The sequence below is a fragment of the Taeniopygia guttata genome, chromosome Z (assembly GCF_048771995.1).
Source record: "Taeniopygia guttata chromosome Z, bTaeGut7.mat, whole genome shotgun sequence".
NCBI lineage: Eukaryota > Metazoa > Chordata > Aves > Passeriformes > Estrildidae > Taeniopygia > Taeniopygia guttata.
In genome coordinates, this window is record NC_133063.1 from 16778021 (window position 1) to 16797125 (window position 19105).

Below are 19105 nucleotides of genomic sequence, written 5' to 3' on the forward strand. Positions count from 1 at the left end.
CTCTGTACTTCCTTTAGTGAAAAAAACTCCAAACTCCAAACCTGCTTCTTTGGCCATCACTAAATTACTTATAAAACAGGCAACTTAAACGCTGAAGCACTTTCTGCTGTGTTTACAATAGGTAAGTAACAACTCAGGTTTGCAAAATGCATTTAAAACTCTCTGTGGTGATAACTCTAACTGCACTCACAGACAGAACTTCGTTACTGCACCGTATTTCAATGTATAAGTTACTCATTATTTTTCCAGCTTAAGTTTTCTAACTATTCAGTTATTCTCTAACTATTCATGTTTGTTATATGCCAATTCCAATGCCATCCAGGTACTTTCAGGTATACTGCCAAAGCACTTTGTGTCCTAAATCAGAAAGCAGTCCATCAAACATCCTGGGTGTTTAATTACAGAAAATGAGCAAGGGAGTCAGTAATACATTATTTGTGGAAAAACATATTCTTATTTCTGGCTGATGGAGAAACTAATGAAAGAAGCAGAAAAATCACACCTCTATACAAAAAGCAAGGTTCCATTTGCCACTGAGCTACTTAACACACCTGGATACCTTACACAAACCAATTCCTAATTTGGTGTACATTTCCTCCCTCAAGCAGATGCATCAGATAATACAGTAGAGCAGCTTAAGAAAAATGGCATGCATTTTGATTGATAAGGGACACCAGACCTGAGTCAAACCCTTAAGTACCCTTTCAGTGACTAGAAGAATCTAAGACATTCTGTTACACTTGTGAATAATGACCTCCCAAAGGAGAGTCACTGATGATCAATAGCATGGTTTCAACAACCTAAGTGCCATAAAAATAGTCTGGGGTTCTTGACCCCATGGCATCTTTATGCATCACAACCAACAACCAACCAAAGCATCTGGCAGCTCATCAAGCATTGGAACCACCACAGGAAGGGCATCCTTACATTTCAAGTTTCAGGTTTAACAGTAATAACTGTCAGTAAGTTTGCCCAGAATCCTGTTGAACACAGCAGTGCACAGCCGTAACACTTGGGGCAAACATTTCACAGATTGAAGACTATGAAATGATGACCTAGGTGTTTTCATTTATTCACATGTTTACACGGCCTTTTCTGCTTCCTGACCAAAAAAAGTCACCATCATCTAGTAACATTGTTTAAAACAGAGTAAGACTTTTCCCAGAACTTGAGTTTATGCCTGAATTAAAAAGATCTCAGTCTAACAGGCAAATGTTAAAGGAGGATCAGTGACACATGAAGCCATTACATTTCTTTTTTTGGAAAATGTACCAGTGTTTGCACTTAAGTCTAAACAGCATCCCCATCCACATATTTTGTCAATACCCGCTCTTTTCAAACAATTTTCCCCTCCTTTGTTTAGTGAGCTTCAACAGAAGCAGAGCTCAGGACATACACTATTGAAAGAACAAAGTACTGGCCAACTTGCAGACTTGAGGACAGGCTCATAACCCACTTAACTGTAATTTACATTATACAGTCCATTTTACAGGAAAAAAGGTATTTTTCATTCCATACTTTCCTGTACAATGTACCAACATCAAATATTTCAACAAGTGTTCGCAAGTACAACCTTTGTACAGAAAAAAAATCAGACTGAGATTGAGACCAGCATGATCATTAACCAAAAACATCAGTACTATTACCAGTCCTAAACCATTCTAGCCAAGAAAGTATTAAAATGAGACAGTTCCTTAAACACCCAGCTACAGGGCATTCTCAGGTTAAAAAAAAAAGCCAAAAAAAACCCCACCAAAAAAAACCACCCCAATGCCTTTACACTGAAGAGCAGTTGCAGCTGTTGCTTTTAATACAAAAGGTAGAAATACTGTAATTTTGGTGCTTTAAAGCAGTTCCATGGTGAAGTCCTAGAGCATGCCTGTGTTCCCTTACTGGAGGTACATACAGTGGCTGGAGTATTAACTTACCAGGTTGACTATCAGCTGACTGGTGGAATACACAGTATCCATTTCTGATATAAGAAATTTTAATGGATCATCCAGTATTGAAGATGTCTTTCTCCATTGCAACATGTGCTGGGTACTGTATCCTTTTTCTTCCCACTGGCAAGGATAAACCAGGCATATTTACCACTTGTATTTGGTTGCTGACACTGACAGTAACTGATGAGGTCTGCTGGTGAAGATGTGGACAGAGTAGTCAGTGTACTGGCTCTATCATGACAGATCCACTGGAAGTAAATCAGACATTCATTGCTAATACTTTTTTTTTCTCCCTGTAAAGCACATTGTTATTTGCTGGCATTTTTGTCAGGTCATCAGGTAGTTAGCTCTACCCCAGCTGCTCATGCAATTTGTCTCAAAAAAGCTGGTACATCCAAATAAGGACAGAGGCAAGCTTATGCACAAGACAGTATCTGTAAAAACTATATTAAACTTGGCACTTCATCTTCTACAAGGTCACATTCTCATTACAGCAAGAACTAAAACCAATGAACTACCATAAAAAGAAGTATTTCCTTCTGTACATTATTTTTATTATTTACATAATACAATATAGCATAGATGCTGGGTAGCTTATGTGCAATACATAAATATGAACTATCTGTACACGTTTGCATATCTAATAACTCAGAAGAACAAAGAAGCGAAAATCTGACACTTTTAATAGTGTAGTAAAAACCAAGACTAAACACTGGCAACAAAAATCAGGTAGGAGTAGTGCCTTGTGTACGTATGTAACTATTTACAGATGAGAACAGGCATTACCACAACACTAGTCTAAACCATATTTGTTTATATAAAAAACACAAGTTTCATACATCACAAAAACCCCTTCCATTATAACACAGAAGTGATATATATTACCAGACAAGCATCAGTGAAGAATACTGCCTTTTCTAGAGTTGTTATTATACAATGCCGTAGATAACGCAGCCCATGCAATACACCCAAGAACACTACAGTCCTATACCCAAGTACAATTAAAAATGATAAAGCAGCCCTCCAAGAGTGGTTCCAGCTACCTTTTAAGTCTACAGCAGCCATGTTAGGTATGGTTTTCCATGCAGAACAGTGCAGCTGTTACATTTAAAACTAATAAAAATAATTCCTAATATTCTTTTGAACTTGGAACACACAGAACATAAGTTGTACATGAATAATAAACTGTTTTAGTATTTCAGCAACTTATTCAGACCCATGTTGCTTGATAGAGATGCTGTGATATGTCTAGAAACATTTGTAACTGTGTTTTAAAAACCAATCTTACAATATTGTGCTACACAACATTTTTAGCTAGGCAAGGAAAAGCAGACAACTCTGTTGCAGATCAGTTCTTAAGCTCCTAACAGGACATTTCCTTTGGGAACTTTTTTCCAAGATTCTGAAGATAATGTAATCTTTTACAAAACAAATTTCTTCTCGTACATATCTGGTATTTCCTGTTTTTCTCAGTGCAGTTGTTAAGTGACTTAAATATTGCAAAGATGCTCATCTTACTGTGATGGTAGACCCCTTTACACAGCTCACATTCTGCTGGAAAACTAAAAAGGGAGTGTGGCAACTAAAAGTAGAATGAGATTTTAAATGAGAGAAGTAGACTGCCAACTGTTTTGATGTATCCTTCTCCAAAACAGGCATATAACATTAGCCGAACATTAAATACCTCATGCATATCTCAAAAGGCAGAGCTGCTGCACACATGCAGATTGCATACACCTGTCTGGCATATGTGAACTAGAGTCTGTCCTCTGTGCATGTGTATTCCTGTGCAGGTTTCTGATCATCCATCTTTTCTGGGGAGGGCATACACATTTTCAAGGGCTGTATCTATCCAATTCTGCCTGCAACAAACACCCAAACATTTGAAGTATCATTTAGACAGACAGGACTAGAAGAAAAACTCTTGAAAACAAAGGAAAATGACCATGCACCTGCTCTTTTCATGGTTTTTAGGATGTATTGGGAAAAAAAGCACCACAAAAAGTCAGTCAGTCTTTTCACAAGCACATTAATTTATATTCTCTGAATTTTTTCAGCCACCACAACTGGATTCTCTTTTCTTATTTTTGCTGCAGCTTCTGCTTTGTAATCATATGGGCAATTATGCTTGTCAGAATAACGGTGAAGTCCACAAAATAGGTTTCCACATCGGCAGTCAAATCCTGTACACAGAAAAAGAAGAAACATTACTAGGAATTAGGTTTTAATTAAGGTGTTAATTAAGGGTGCAGTCACTATAAAGGGGATGCTTGTCTACTACAAAATACAGACTAAGAAAAATAAATGGATTTACTAAATTGTGTGAATTGTGAAGAAGCTGATAAATTTAACAGAACACAAATTTTGTCAAGTTTAATCTAGCAAGAGGTAACTAATCATGCAAATTTGTTTAAAATTAACAGCATTCTCATACCTGTAAGGCCAACCTTCTTCCTGCACATGAAACATCTGTTCTTCTTTGGTTTCGGCAGTTCAGCAGCTCTCTCCTCACTCTCTGAAGTACCAGGCTGAGAAACTGATGGACTTGGTTGAGTGACAACTGTAAAAAACATGCAAAGGAACAAAGGGTTAAATTTGCTTTTCTTAACTTCACAAGGTATCCAGTAGTATGCATACATTAAGGATTAATTCACCCCCTAAGACCCTGACATCTGTTGCCTACATTACTATATCGACTAGTCTAAACATGTGAATCAGAAATAAGGATTTTTAGGTACTTAATCCATCCCTTCTGACTCAAACTTGAGACACTCAGAATTTTCCCCACATTTCAAACAGCTAGAAAATATATGCACTTACATGTATCTATACAGGCTTGAAAAGTATGACAGAAAATCCATGTACACATTTTGTATTTAAATAAATCATACAATCAAGTAACACTTAATCTAAAACAGTAACAATACTGTCACAGCTGAAGTTGCTGAACACAGATACCTCAGGAGGAAACATAATTAACAGAAACATATTTAAAAAAAAAAAAAAAAGAAATTCAGTAATGTCTTCCTGCTATAGTACTGGGTTGTTTTGCCACTTGTGCTGTAAAGTCAGGTATGTAAAGCAGTTCACCAAGACAGCAGCTAGGAAACTGTTAATTCTGTGACAGATCCAGAACACAGCTACAAAATAAAGTTCTAAAGAGCCCTCATTTAAATAACAAAGTGCAGATTAGCATTGCATACCTGTATTTTTTGAAATTAATTCAGTTTCAGTGTTCAAGCAGGTATAATCAAAATGAATATTTTCTTAATTGCCTCTTTAGACATTTTAGACACGACTGTTTTATTGAAAAAAGTGGTTTATCCCAAAAATTTATTTTTTAAAATTGATATCCTCTTCATAGCCAAAACTGGAACTAAAGAAAGCTCAGAGATGCACTTGTACACAGCTGTGATACCTGCTCTTGGTACAAGTTTGCTGCACACTCTCAGAGTATGATAAAATCTATCATAACATCTATTAACTACAAAGTGCATCTAGTAATAAATGGAGTACATAAGCCTCAAGGATGTATTTGCAATCAGTTTTATACAAATAGGGTTTGTTAGATTAGATTATTTTGAATAGTACTTGCTTTTTAAAATTGTGTTTGCATTGTCATAAAAACTTCACAATTCACCATACAAAAAAGGGCCCAGGCAAGACTTCATAATCTAAATAAGACTTATAAGCCACAAACACTAAGAAGTTACAGGGAGCCTTCAGTGCTCATCACCAAGAAATTTCACGCAGTAGAAAAACAACCTGGTTTCTGCCACATTGCAGATATTTTATAAGTTTTTTTTTTGTGAAAACAATTTGTTTTGATTAAGTTTTTCTAGATGAACCAATATGACACTCTGAACTTGTCTTTAAATCCTAAGAAAATCAGTGTTCAGTACCAGTTTGTCTACTAGAGAGCCTGTGACCAAAAATTGGCCTAACAGCCAGCAATATCACAAACTAAGTGTACCTGTTGGATGTTATGCACCTTGACTAGGAACTGTCAGCTATGACCTTTATAAAAATAAAGACTGAACACCTCCCCAAAAGTATAGTCAAATCCATTTTCAAAAAATTTGTTAAGTTGCTAGTTTGTTTCAAAATGAAATGTTAATTGTAAGCCAAGACAGATGAGTAAGGAGAACCAGAAACACACACACTGCAATTTGGTGTGTAGTTAGTTAAGGGAAAGCTTCATCTATGTCAGAAATAATTTAAAATTTTGAGCCCTGGGAGCTCAAATTTTGAGCCCTGGGAGCATGTATGCTGTTTCAATCATATGCTAAAGAAAATGGAGAGGGGGCAAATCAACAGTGACAAAGTCACTCACAACATACACTAGGAGAAAATGAAAATGAGAAGAGAACTATTTATATCCCTACCTAACACATGTCAATGAGGAAGCAAAAATGAAAACTTCCCAGGAAGTACCAAGGCAAAAAGACAGCTTAGTAGATACTCTACCACAAAAATAAAGCCTGTGAGAACAAATTAATCTATGGAAAATGTTACCAATTACTACAAGTATACTTCTATCTTTGCATTGAGAAACTGCAACAAATGCAGCCCATAATGTGTAAAGTGATAAAAGTCATTCTAAGAAACTGCAGCAGCACATTCCCTGAAAGGGTTGCTGAACACGATCCTTCCCCCACAACTAACACATCTTCCAAGGAGGAAAAGCAGTATATAACATGCAGAAATGGTCACTAAAAGGTACCAAGACAAAAGGAGACATAAAATGTTTCATTTATTACTCTCCACGAATAAAGGACTCTGCTATTATTTTATAGCAGCAGACTTTAGTCTGATTGGCTTTTTTGATGCTAAATGTTCATAAATGTGTTTCTGAATAATGGTGAGGACAGATGAAAAAGCTGCCTACCCTGTCCCCTAAAGCTCAGAACAAAATTCCTTTTTCATAAACCTGTAGATGAAAAATATTGAAAACTGCAGTTGTTCTGCCATGACATCAGGAGCCTATCTAAATCAAAACACTGTTCTTACACTTGCTTGTCACAAAAGGCTTCCTTTAACATAAAAGGCAATCCAACTGGGCAAGTACAATTCCAGTTCTCAAGATACTAACTTCATGCCAGAAATCATAGTGTTAATCAAAGTGCTCTAAATTATTTATGTATCACCACAGAACAGGTAGCTGAAAAAGTGCCAAAAGCTGCAAAATAGTGGCTACTGCTACCTGTCAACCCTGCTTCCTCAGTAACAGTGTTCAGATGAAGCAAACTCCTCACCCCTAAAACTTCTCACCACTGTAAAAGAGCTCTTATTGGCACGCATGCACCTTTTCATCCTCACCTCCAAACTGAAAAAACATGGATTTGAAGGATGGACTATGTAGTGGATAAGGAATTAACTGGATGGACACAGCCAGAGAGGTGTGATCAATGGCTTTATTTCCAGATAGAGACTGATGATGAGTGGCATCCCTTCAGGGCTTTGTCTTGGGACCCCTGCTCTTGAATATCTTAATCAATTCCACAGAGTGGGATTAAGTGCACACTCAGCGTGGAGGGAATGCCAGACAGGGAGATCTGGACGAACTTGAGAAATGGGCTCAAGACTTGTCCATCTACTCTGTTACTGTATGCCCCACTTGGAGTGCTGAATCCAGCTCTGGGATCCTCAGCACAGGAAAGATGTGAATCTGCTGGGTTAACACCAGAGGAGGGCCACAAAGATGATCAGGGGGCTGAAGTGTCTCTCCTATGAAGTCAAGCTGAGAGAGATGGGGTTGTTCAGCATGGAGATGGCAAGGCTCTAGGAAGACCTTACTGAAACCTTTCCAAGCTTAGAGGGCTTATAAAAAAGGTGATAGGACCAGTGGAAACACTTTTCAATTACAAGAGAGAATTGTATTAGGCAGAAATTCTTTATTCCAAGAGTAGTGATGCATAGGAACAGTGGGCTTGGAACTAGATGATCCATATAGCTGTTTCCAACCCAAATGGTACTATGGTTCTGTGCAGCCCTCTCCCTCACCTTGGTCATGTCCCTTCCTGTCTCTGGCTCAAGACCAGAATTTTCACTCAAATTTTACCAGATCACTTTTCCTAGTACAATGCCAAAAACTTTAGAGACAACTGATTTTCAGAACTGGGTAGGCTTTTATTAACACTATTTTATTTTTAAATATATAGTGCCTGTAGGCACTATAAATATGCATTACCATCATAGCCAACAATGACTATTATACTAGCAAATTTATGATAAAGACTATACTGGAGGTGGGCGCCTGAAAAAGTCTACACAAATACAGGTATTTCATCACAAATTTTGGAAAATTTCCTTCAAATGTAGCTTAAAGATGCATCTTTAGAAGAGGAGCAGCAAGGCCACTGATGGAACTAGTCAGCCACAGGATAAAGTACAACAGCTAGTCAATCTACATGCAAGAAAGTTCTACAAACTGAAAGAATAAAGTTCTTCTTAGACTCACTGAAGTGGCATTCAAAATTAAAAACCACTCTAAGAAAAGAATGTTCAAAGCTGTTTTACACTGTTTTATATAAGAAAGCTGTCAGTAGCTTTCTTATATAAAACAGTGTGGCTACTTCAAAAAAAAAGCATGTATCACTATTACAGAGATTTACTCTGGAAAGGAATGAATCCAATAATTTTGTTGAAGAAAACGTGTTGAAAAAAATCAGTACTATTTTCTAACATCCCCCATATCTAAAGTGACCAGAAAGGTATGCAAAAGTTAACAGAATAAGATTTTTAGAAGCTTCTCTGACTAAAGAAAAATTCACCAAAATAAAATCTAAACACTTTAAACTTCAAGGATAATAGTGGCACAAATTCTTGAAAGTGTAGGGAAAAGGATTGTTTAAAGGACTGTGACTTGATGAAGCTAACTGCCAACTCCCACCATTAAAGAAAAAGAAAAAACAAAACAAGAGAAAAGGTCAAGTAAGAAGTTATCCAAAAGACATTAGATGCATTTCTGCACTTCTGGAGCTGAAACAATAGAATTAGTAGTAGTAGAACAATACAATTCTTATGCAGCATACAAGCACAATTGTCCTGGTTTCACAGTTGCGATAGTTATTTTATTCTCAGTATCTGGTACAGTGCTGTGTTTTGGATTCAGTATGAGAACAATGCTGATAATATTAATAAAACTAGTGTTTTAAATGTTACTAAACAGTGCTTTTACTTTAAAACAAAGACTTCCCAGTTTCACGTGCTCTGCAAACAAACAAGTGCACAAAAAGCTAGGAGGGAGCATTGCTGGGACAGCTGACCTGAATGAACTAGCCATAGAAATGTTCCACACAACAGAACACCCTTCCCAATATATAAATGGGGGTATCGACTGGGAGCTGCCAATCACTGCTGAGAAATGAGCTGGGCATCAGTCAGCAGGTGGTGACCAAATGTAGTATGCATCACTTGTGAAGTTTCAGTTTATTCCTCTTTCTCCTCTTTTCATTACAATTATATTATCATTATCATCAGCACTGCTTATCTTACTTCATTTTATTTGTTAAACTGTTTTTATCTTAACCCATGGGGTTTAGTTTTATCCACAACTGTCCTTACCACTGGGGAGCAAGAACTGAGTGACTGGCTGCATAGCACTTAGCTGCCAGCTGGGGTTTATCTAAGACAACAAAGTGCTTGTACATACAATTTCAGTCTCGAAGGATGGGGAGTACCTATTATGCTTATCAAACTTTTACTGAGGAACTACAACTTCTATGCCAACCTAGGTGCCTGTGATGAATGGCTGCAGAACAAACCTCCATCTTGCTTTCACGTCGAATAGTGGGAATACAAAGCCACTCACTTTCTGCATGCCCAATTCTACTTGTATACTTGTGTATTTAATACCTTAATTTAATGTGTCCCATTCATACAACAGAATGTGTTTTAGTTTCAGTATCACACAGAAACACAGTTTAATTTGGTTATCATAAAGACTTGACTTGTGTGGTGTATCACTATCAGAATAATAACGCACAGCATCAGCAGTTAGGCCCTCAGTGCTTTTCTATGCAGTGGACAGCTTCAGCACTTAAAAGAGATTTCATTTCTGAAATTTTTCATCAGGAGTGTTTATCAAAGCTACAGCAGACATATGAAACATGAAGATAAGCTAATTACTCTCAATACAATACAGTTACTAATACAACAGAACTGTTTACAGCAAGCAACATGGTGAAACTGCTACAGCCACGTGTGAAAACAAACCAGAACAAACAAGACACTCATTACAATCAGATTTAAGGAACATCGTGTACTTACATCTTGATCTTATCAGATCTCATAAGCTACCTTACTTACATCTTACTCACAATATTACCTGCAACACACTGGCTCTACCTACAACATAGCAAGGGTAACCCATTACAGGATCTCTCAACCTGAATGCTGAACAGCTGTAAAATAGCTTTAACCCTAACAGCTTGATAGAAAGCAAAGACACATACCAACTACCATCTCCTGCTGTCTTCTAACACCACTGCTGCTGAATAAGAGGATAAGTTACAGCATGGATAGAAGTTAACAGTATTTGGGTATTTTAAAAATACGTAACTTACACAATACCATCATCAGTTCAATTTCTGGTTTATTTTTTTATATGCAATACTACTTGCATGTAACACTACTCCCTAAATCAGAACATTGCATTAAAAAACCCAACCCAACCAAAAAAAACTCTAAATAACAACAAAAAAAACCCAACCACAACTACACCCTTGAGCAAGTGTTGATACTGTGTCTGGAAACAGTGACACACCTGACTAGAGGCTGATCATTTAGCAAAGTAATCACCTACAAAAGTCTAAGAAAATGCTAAAAATACACTGTGCATTAAAACAATATGATTGTTTAAACTTGTTTTCAAAACCATTTATTTTTTGTGGTGTATTCGTTTTGCATGGCCTGGTTTTGATAGTGGGAGGCTACAGAGGCAGCTTCTATCAGAAGATAGTAAAAGCTTGGTTCTTCCATGTCTGGCAGAGCAAATCCCTGGTAGCTCCAAAGTGGGATGTGCTGCTTTGTGGCCAATCAGAAATGGTGGTATCACCTCTGTGGTAACATATTTAAGAAGAAAGAGAAATGGAAGTTGTTGCACAGTTGTAATCTCAGCCAGAGATGAGTGGAGTGAGAACATGTGAGAAGAACAACTCTGCAGACACCAAAGTCAGTGAAGGAGGGGCAGGAGGTGCTCCAGGCCTTGGAGCTGAGATTCCCCTCAGCCTGTGGTGCAGACCATGGTGAAGCAGCTGTGCCCCTGCAGCCTTGGAGGTTCACAGGGATGCAGAGATCCACCTGCAGCCCAGGCACGAGCCCACTAGAGCAGGAGGATACCTGAAGGGAGGCTGTGACCTCATGTGAGACCTGTGAAGAGAGGGGCTCTGCTCCTATGCTGGAGCAGCCTATCCTTGAAAAACTGAACCCCATGGAAAAGTAACCCACCCTACAGCATTTTGAGGGGTGCCATTGCCCATGGGATAAACCCATATTGCAGCAGTTGTCAGGGACCTGCTGCTTGCGACAGGACTCATGATGGAGAAATTCACAGAGAGCTCTCTTCAGTGGGAGGGACCCCACAGCACAGCAAGACAATGACTCCTCTCCCTGAGCAGGAGCCTTGGGTGATGAACTGACCATAACCATGGCTCCTGGCACCACTGGGGTAGGAGGCACAGAGGATGCGGGAGGTGTGTAAAGAGGAGGTGGGAGGAAGGTGGTTTTAATGTCTGTTTTTACTTATTATCCTGCTCTGATCTTGTTCATGATAAACTCTAAGTCAAGTCTGTTTTTCCTGTGACAGGTATTTGGGGAGAGATCTCTCCCATCCTTATCTTAACCCATTAACCGCTCATTTTCTTTTCTCTCCCCTGTCCAGCTGTGGATGGAAGTGACAGAGAGGCTTTGACGGGTGCCCAGAATCCAGCCAAGACTCAGAGCACTTCAACAAGTTACAAGAAAACAACCATGTGAGTTACAACGGACTTACATTCACCATGCCTTTCTTCAGACGTTAAGGTACAATTAATTGTCTTAACACCAGGTTTGCTCTGAAGTTGAGTCTAGGTTGCAACCTCAACCTGAGCAAAGAAAAAACCCAAAATCCCAACAAAATCAAGAAAAACAGCTTGTCAAACTTCATAGTTTAATTTTTTCAGCTTCTCCACTTTCTAGTCAGTTGTTTCAATTCCAAAAGCAAAAAAATATAATTTTATGCTAGAAGACTGCAAAAAACAATAGTTTACCAGATGTAATCCTTCTTTTAAACTTTCTGATTCGTAAGGGAAGTATGCAAAATTTCTTTTGCTAATGAACAGCTAGCAGAAGAGAATGTGATTTCATACTGTTGAAGATACAGTTCTTGATCTAACACTGTCTGATTACGAAATTGTCCCTAGCATCAGACTATGCTTACAGCTACACAGTACTTCATTAACAACTCTATCACTGCATCATATCTCAAAGAATCATATCTCAAAGAAAGTATTAACTTTTGTTACTATTAGGTGATGCAAATTATTTACCATTGTTCCAGTTTGTCTCTGAGAGACCAACACATAAAAAATGCTACTGGAAAAAAGGAAGATAAAAATCTGCCTAGTCCAGACACATCAGGAATTTTAAATAAAAAGTCTAGGCCAGTTTCTCTTGCCTGCAAGACACAGAGTAATGCATCACTAAAAACAGCCAACACTGTTAAATTAAGATGTCCAACAAACCCTAAGAATAGTATATAAGGACATTATCTTATGCTGTCTATGATCTGTGCCAAACAATAATACTTAAAAGGGAACTTGGGCACCACAGCAGCTGAGGCTGCCTCATGAATTTACAGGTATGTTCTCTCAAGAGGTAGTACTTTCCAGTTTTCAAGTTTTTTTTTCCAGAGGCATTTAAGTTCTCTGGTAGTATTTTCAACCATCTCTACACAAGCTTGTGACAGCTTTTACTGGTTTCAACCTGCGATACCATTCACTACAACTCCTAAGTATCTTTGAGCTGCTTTGGATTTTTCCTCCCCATTCTAAACAATAGTGAGCTGTGTGACCTATCATACAGCTGACCAACAGTACTTGAAAAACCGGTTATGTATCTACCATAACTAAAGACTTTCTTTGCAGCTGGCAAAATGACAACTAAGAAAAGTAACATCACCTATTACTTCTGCATTACTACCATTTTATGTATTCCTATGTCCTTCTTGACACCTTCCAGTGGGACTTCATAACACCGCACAATGGGTTAACGAATATTGGTGCAAAGTTTAAATTACTTTTCAGTCACATAATGAAGCCTCTTCATATGGTATCAGCTACATAAATTTAATAATTACAAAAATTCCTTCATAGTCCATACATAATGAAAAAACATACTATATTGTATAACTGTACTTTAATTCGTGTCACAGAACCTTGACTTAGCACGACTTATGAAAATGGATTTAATACCTCTGTACAAATACTGAGCAAATTAATCTTTGTTGGCAAAGATATAACAAGATAAAAACCACATCGATACAGTGCTTAGTAGCATCTGATGTCATTTTCATCTCAGTGACTTCAAAACTGAAGAAACAGATTCTACCTTCAGCTTGAGTAAACAGATTTCCTACTACACATCAGCTTTTAGTTTTTAAAACTGTTTCAGAGCTGGCAAATTAAATAAAGTCTGGATTTGTTAAAGAACAAAACAAGTGCATTAAGATATCCATTTGAACAAACTGGAATGAATTCAGTTGTTCACTAGTTAGGTTAAGCAAACTGCCCTCCCTGTCTGCCTCCTCCAAGAAATACTTTAGACACTGAAGTTCTACTACTCCAGCTACAACTATCCAGTATGAGAATAAAACTGTTAGACAATTCACACACAGCAATTAAAGCTGCAACTACCCTACACCCCTGAAACAATGCACTGATTATATCTACAGATTAATCCATTAGTTCAAGAATCCTAAGCAACTTGTGTTAAAGTTTCTAAACCACATATTCTCCCTTCCCCCACAGCCTCACTTCTCTGTAGAACCGAATTTATTAAGCACCCTTCTCCAAATACAACAAAGCCATTTGGACTGCCATGAGTCAGCTGGAACTGTTCTGCTAGATAACATACCAAAGAATCCCAACAGTTCACACCTTGCTGTGATTTTAGAGTGCTCACTTTTAAAAACAAATGTTGGGGATCTAAAAACACCTTCATAAGTGTCAACTCTTTTACTAACAATTAACATAAATTTTAAAGCCGTTCTGGAACTTATCCTTTCTCTTGATTCTGAGGAGACAGTACTCAAAAGCATCCTAAACACATTTCTTAAGACCACCACCATAACAGGAGATGGCTACTCAAAGTAAACAAACCCTGCACTCATGTTAAGACACTGGTTGTGTCCAGTGTCACTCTGAGAACATACCTGGCTCAGTCACTGTTTTCGGTGTTAATTCTTCCTCTCTTGAAATGCTCATTTCTGTCATTTGCTGTGTTACAGGCAAAGAGGCAACAGGCACGTTTCTGTTTAAGCACAGTCAAACACATAATTTACATCAGTTTTACATTAATAAAAAAAACTTGAACTGTTCAGACCCATTAATGAACTACTGGTTCAGTCACTATGGATATATTTTCCTGACCTATGCTCCTACTATCTTCAAAATACACTTTATTATATTTTTGTTTCCTTAGAAGAGAACAGGCAAGCCTGTAATAAATAAGTTCTGTAGATAAACAAAACCACTCCTTTTACTGCAGGACTACAATACCAAATATCTGAATGATTTTTCAATTTACATGGATTCATAGGGCCCTGTCGGGTTCTTTTTCCTCTGCAGACACTCACTGCAACAGGGCAGGATTGCTACAGGCCTTCCAGCACACTCACAGCTCATTCTACCGTCACAGTACAACCTTAATTTTACCTTTTTTCAGATGTGCTGCCAGCAGCACCTTCACAGTTGTTTAAGCTAGTGTCTGCTCTCTGTACAGATGCAGAGTCTGAGGTAGGACTGTTTGAACCACTGGTTGTTCCTATGTAACAAGAAATTGACAAGTTATGAACAAATTGAAAAAAAATACATGAATCAAATAGTCTCCTACACAGCTATGAACTTCCTGCATATAATTTTCAATGCTACTGGTTATTACTTTTTACTTAAAGACACATTTACTTAATAACCAAAATGCAGATTGCATAAGAAAATGCTAACAGAAGTGGTTAAGTAGGAAAGCAAGTTATGATTGAATGCCAAGAAAACCAGAACACATTACACAGAAATTATTTTTATCTTTACTGTGCTTTAAGTAGTATTTTCTTTGAATATTCATTCTTTCAGTTCAGCTTTCAGAAGTTCTCCAACAAAATTTTCTAATATTCTTTGTAATCCCCTGCATATTTTATTTCTAAAGAAATATAGAAACGCCCAAGAATTTCCCGCACCCTTACCCATTGGGCTGATTCTACCACTATTCTGCTGTCGCTGAAGATGTTCTTTGTAGCAAACTGAACACATTCCATTTGTCCTAGGATTTCCATAAAATCCACAGCCTGTGCTACACAGCATAGGCCCTGGGGTCTGGTTTGTCTCCTGAGTCATCTCGATGCTGTAAATAAAATAAAAAACTGCATTAGGACCTGGCATTTCACCAAAATCAATTACAGAGTAAAAAGCATAAAGAATTAAAAGAATTCTAAGTATGTCTGCTCACATGCCACACCAAGTGATGTCACCATTCTTAAAGAGGGTTATATGAACATTAATATACCATTCAAGACTCCAATTTATTGCTAAGTATCATTATGAACCTTTAAGACAAGAGAAAGTGTCATCATACTAATACTGAGAAATAATATACTTGCTGAGCACTGAACTGCATGTGCAGGTTAATTTAACTTACAGCCAAAGAAACCTCCTTAAGTACTAGCTTCTGAGCACTAATTGGGATGTGCAGAATAACTAAGACTAAGTTCATACCCACAAAACAGCTCTGGCAAATAACATAATTTATTTTTCTGGACTCCAACAGAGCCAGGAGACTCCAGCAGAAAAACCCTGCTTTTTCAACACTGATCTCACATAATTTTGAGGCTAATTCCCCAATTACTCTCACAACACTCTTCCAAGGGAGATAACAATAACAACTCCAAATTGTGTATGTTCTATTACACAGCTCACACATTTACAAAAGGAAAAAAAACCCTTCTCTAATTAGGTTGTGTCAAGACTTAAGTCCCCCAGAGCCAGTCACTGCTATGTTAGAAATAATGTCTTCACCTTCACTGCCCGTTAACCTCTGAAAAGCAAGGTTAGTAGAAAACTGCATAGCAGCCAAATCCTTGACTCCCAAGAGCAATAAAACTGGAACACAGTAATCATGCATTTGCTACAAACTGAAGACATGTAATAATATTGCACTAAAATTTAAATTTAGCAGAAACTGCCCATATGGCATCTGAAGACATTTTAGTATAAATGTTGCATTGCTGTTTTTCTATTCAGAAACTGTCACAGCAAGAGATATTTGACAGCTGAGACTTGCTAGAAGTCAAAAATGTCAAAAGTGAATTCGTTACAGTATAAAGAAAAATGCTTCTAATTAAGAGAGCTCAATGACCAAGTAGTAAACTTACGTTTCCCCAGTACAACTGCAACTGACAGGTGCCTTTAGCTAAGCTAAACTTCTGGGATGACAGTAACCAAAACCAGGAGAAAGTAAACAAGTAAAGTTCATCCTATCTGCTGGTGGTCACAGGATCTAATTTTCCAGGTATAAATAGCCGTACTATGTATAGCTTTATAACACCTTCCAGGTATAAACAGTGTACTTTATGGCTACAACAAGACTTCACACTTATTCGGATACAGTTTTACAGCCAAACAAAACAAACAAGCCAAAACAAAATAAAACAAGCCAAACAGTCAAGGGGGCTAGAAAAAAGCCTGACCCACCTAGAGGAAATCTAATAGAGGAAATCTAAAAAATGCCGCTGCGCGTGGGTCACATGGGCGGACGAGCGCCTGCGCTTCCGCCTGTCAGGCGGCGCCGCGACGGGCCCGGGCCACCCGCTGAAGTCAGCGCCTATTTATATCTCCCGCAGGCCGCCGGCTCCAGCGTGAGGAGGCGCCGGCAAAATCCGACTGCCCTTCCCTTCCAGGGGGGAGCGGTGAGAGCGGGTGCCGACCTGCACCTCAGAAAATGCGGCGTCCCCCTGCCGCCATCGGCGCCCCAGGGCAGCCATCGCTCCAGCGGTGCGCCCCGCAACACGGGGCCGGTAGAGTTACACCCAACCGCTCCTCTTCTAGAGGAGGGAAAAAGGTGATTGAAGAAAATTTCCTTCCACCAGCCCCCCCGCCGTCACCAGCCCAGCTCGAAGGAAGGGACGGGTAAATCCCGTTAGTGGACTCGGCCCCGCACCTCAGTCACCATTCCGTCCCCGCGGCCACGGCCGGGCTGCCGCCGTCCCGCCGGGCGATCTCACACTGGCGGCGCAACGACAAGAACGAGGCCCCAACGCGCACAGAAACCAGACCGAAAACCCGGGCTCTGCGTTAGCAACGGGCGCACTGACCTAACCACCGCATGGCCTCAACATTCTCCTTCCCAAGGGGGATCACGGTAAACACCAGAAACACAGGAACAAAAGGAGGATGCACAAAGGCCGCGCGGGTCCCTCGCCGCTCACTCGCCCCGAGGCAGTACGGGGGAGCCGAACCGGCACAGGGCGCTGCCCAGGCGGGCGCATCCAGCGGCACACTCAGACAAAGCGCGGGGCCCTGCCAAGCGCCCGCAGTGCCGCGCGTCTTAACCGCGTCTCCCACCGCCTCCGCCTCCTCCGGCAGCCGGACACAAAGACCCGCGAGCCTGCCGGGCCGCGGAGCGGCGGCAACGGACGAGGGTGTCCGGCCGGGCCGCTCCTCGCAACCGCCTGAGTCACGGTCGGCCTCGCGGCCGGCAGGCCACACGCCGCCCTCAGACACAGGAACCTCATTGTCTCGCCGCCTGCGCTGCCCCGCACCGGCCCCGCCGAAGGCCGAACGCAACAAGGCCGCCCAAGAGGAGGCCGGGGCACACCCCGCCGCGGTGAAGGCTCCGCGGAGCCGTGCGCAGCCTGCCGCCCCTCACCCACCTGTTCCCGGCGGGGGCCACAAACCCCGCGGCGGGAGCCGGAGAATACGCTGCGGATAGCTCCGTGTGGCTGCGGAGAGAGCGGGGGTTGCCGGGCTGGCGGCCGCGCTGCCGCCGCTTCGCTCCTTTGTTCCCGCAGCGGCAGCGGCGGCCGTGTCGGCAGCGGCGCGAGGCGGGACCCGCCGTGCGTGGAAGGCAGGCAGCGGGAAAGCGCTGGAGACGGGTGGGCGGGGAGGGGGAAGAAGAAGACGGTGAAGAGGAGGAGGAGGAGGAGGCGGAGGAGGAGGAGGAGGGAGAGGAGGAGGAGGAGGGAGGAGGAGGGAGGAGGAGGGAGAGGGAGGGAGAGGGAGGGGGAGGAGCCCAGCCCGACTGGCGGACGCTGCGCCTGGCTCTGCCCGCCCGCCGGGGCATGCGTGCTGCCGCTCCGCGCTCCCTCCGTTGCCGCTCTGGGCGGGCCGGGCCGGGCGGGGCCGGGCCGGTGCCGGTGCCGGTGCAGCCGTTCTCCCGGCGCGCGTCACCGAGCGCGGGACCCCGGGTCGGGAAGGCGTTGCGCTGGCGGGGCGCTGCTGGCCGCTGGGTGTCCGAGGGACGGGGTGCCTCCGTGCCGGCACACTGCGGCACGTCGAGTCTTAAAGAACTAAAAATAGTTTAAAAATATATATGGTTTTATTGGGTGTTTCTTTCTTTTTATTTGACCTGAATTTGCCTACAAGATCCAGGCGTCATGTGAGATGGAAAGTAAAAATGCAGGAACGCTGCCACGAAAGGGAAGAGAACGTCCAAATTAAATTGCCGATTATAAATTTATCTGCCAGTTTTCTGAAAATATTGTTCTTTCACTGCTCTGAAGAGCAGAGCTTCACAGAACAGAAAGAATAAGGAAATAACTGCATATTTTTCTTAATCCAATGATGATGAGCTAATTCTACATGCAATTTTGCACAGAATCTTACCCTTTAAGAGGTTAGTACCTTCAGAAATACTATGAGATTCACGAAGAACTGCCATGGAGACCCTTTCTAACCTGCGATATTTGGAACGTC

The 19105-nt window shown here is 40.8% G+C and overlaps 2 protein-coding genes across 3 annotated transcripts in view; one reads left to right on the plus strand and one right to left on the minus strand.

Moving 5' to 3' along the window:
• Positions 1-2475: 2475 nt before the first annotated feature.
• ZFAND5 (zinc finger AN1-type containing 5) lies at positions 2476-18238 on the minus strand. Of its 2 annotated transcripts, none has more exon segments than NM_001076687.1 (6): positions 2476-4126; positions 4378-4503; positions 14356-14453; positions 14858-14966; positions 15382-15539; positions 18064-18238. In NM_001076687.1, coding segments are annotated over 5 exon segments (633 nt in total). In that variant the 5' UTR covers positions 15533-15539; positions 18064-18238; the 3' UTR covers positions 2476-3977.
• Positions 18239-18409: 171 nt separating this feature from the next.
• Positions 18410-19105, plus strand: part of TMC1 (transmembrane channel like 1) — a 116573-nt gene continuing 115877 nt past the window's right edge. The window contains exon 1 of the mRNA XM_030258416.4: positions 18410-19025. The gene's annotated coding sequence lies outside the window, so the exon portion shown is untranslated. The remainder of the gene's footprint in view (positions 19026-19105) is intronic.

Excerpts from the sequence above, each read along its gene's own strand:
- ZFAND5 (XM_030257295.4), bottom strand. The coding sequence starts at position 15,532 with ATGACTCAGGAGACAAACCAGACCCCAGGGCCTATGCTGTGTAGCACA. Across the intron at positions 14,454-14,857 it reads GGCAGCACATCTGAAAAAAG|AAACGTGCCTGTTGCCTCTT; the intron begins GTAAAATTAAGG and ends GTGCTTAAACAG. Across the intron at positions 4,504-14,355 it reads GAAAACAGTGACTGAGCCAG|TTGTCACTCAACCAAGTCCA; the intron begins GTATGTTCTCAG and ends TGTTTTTTACAG.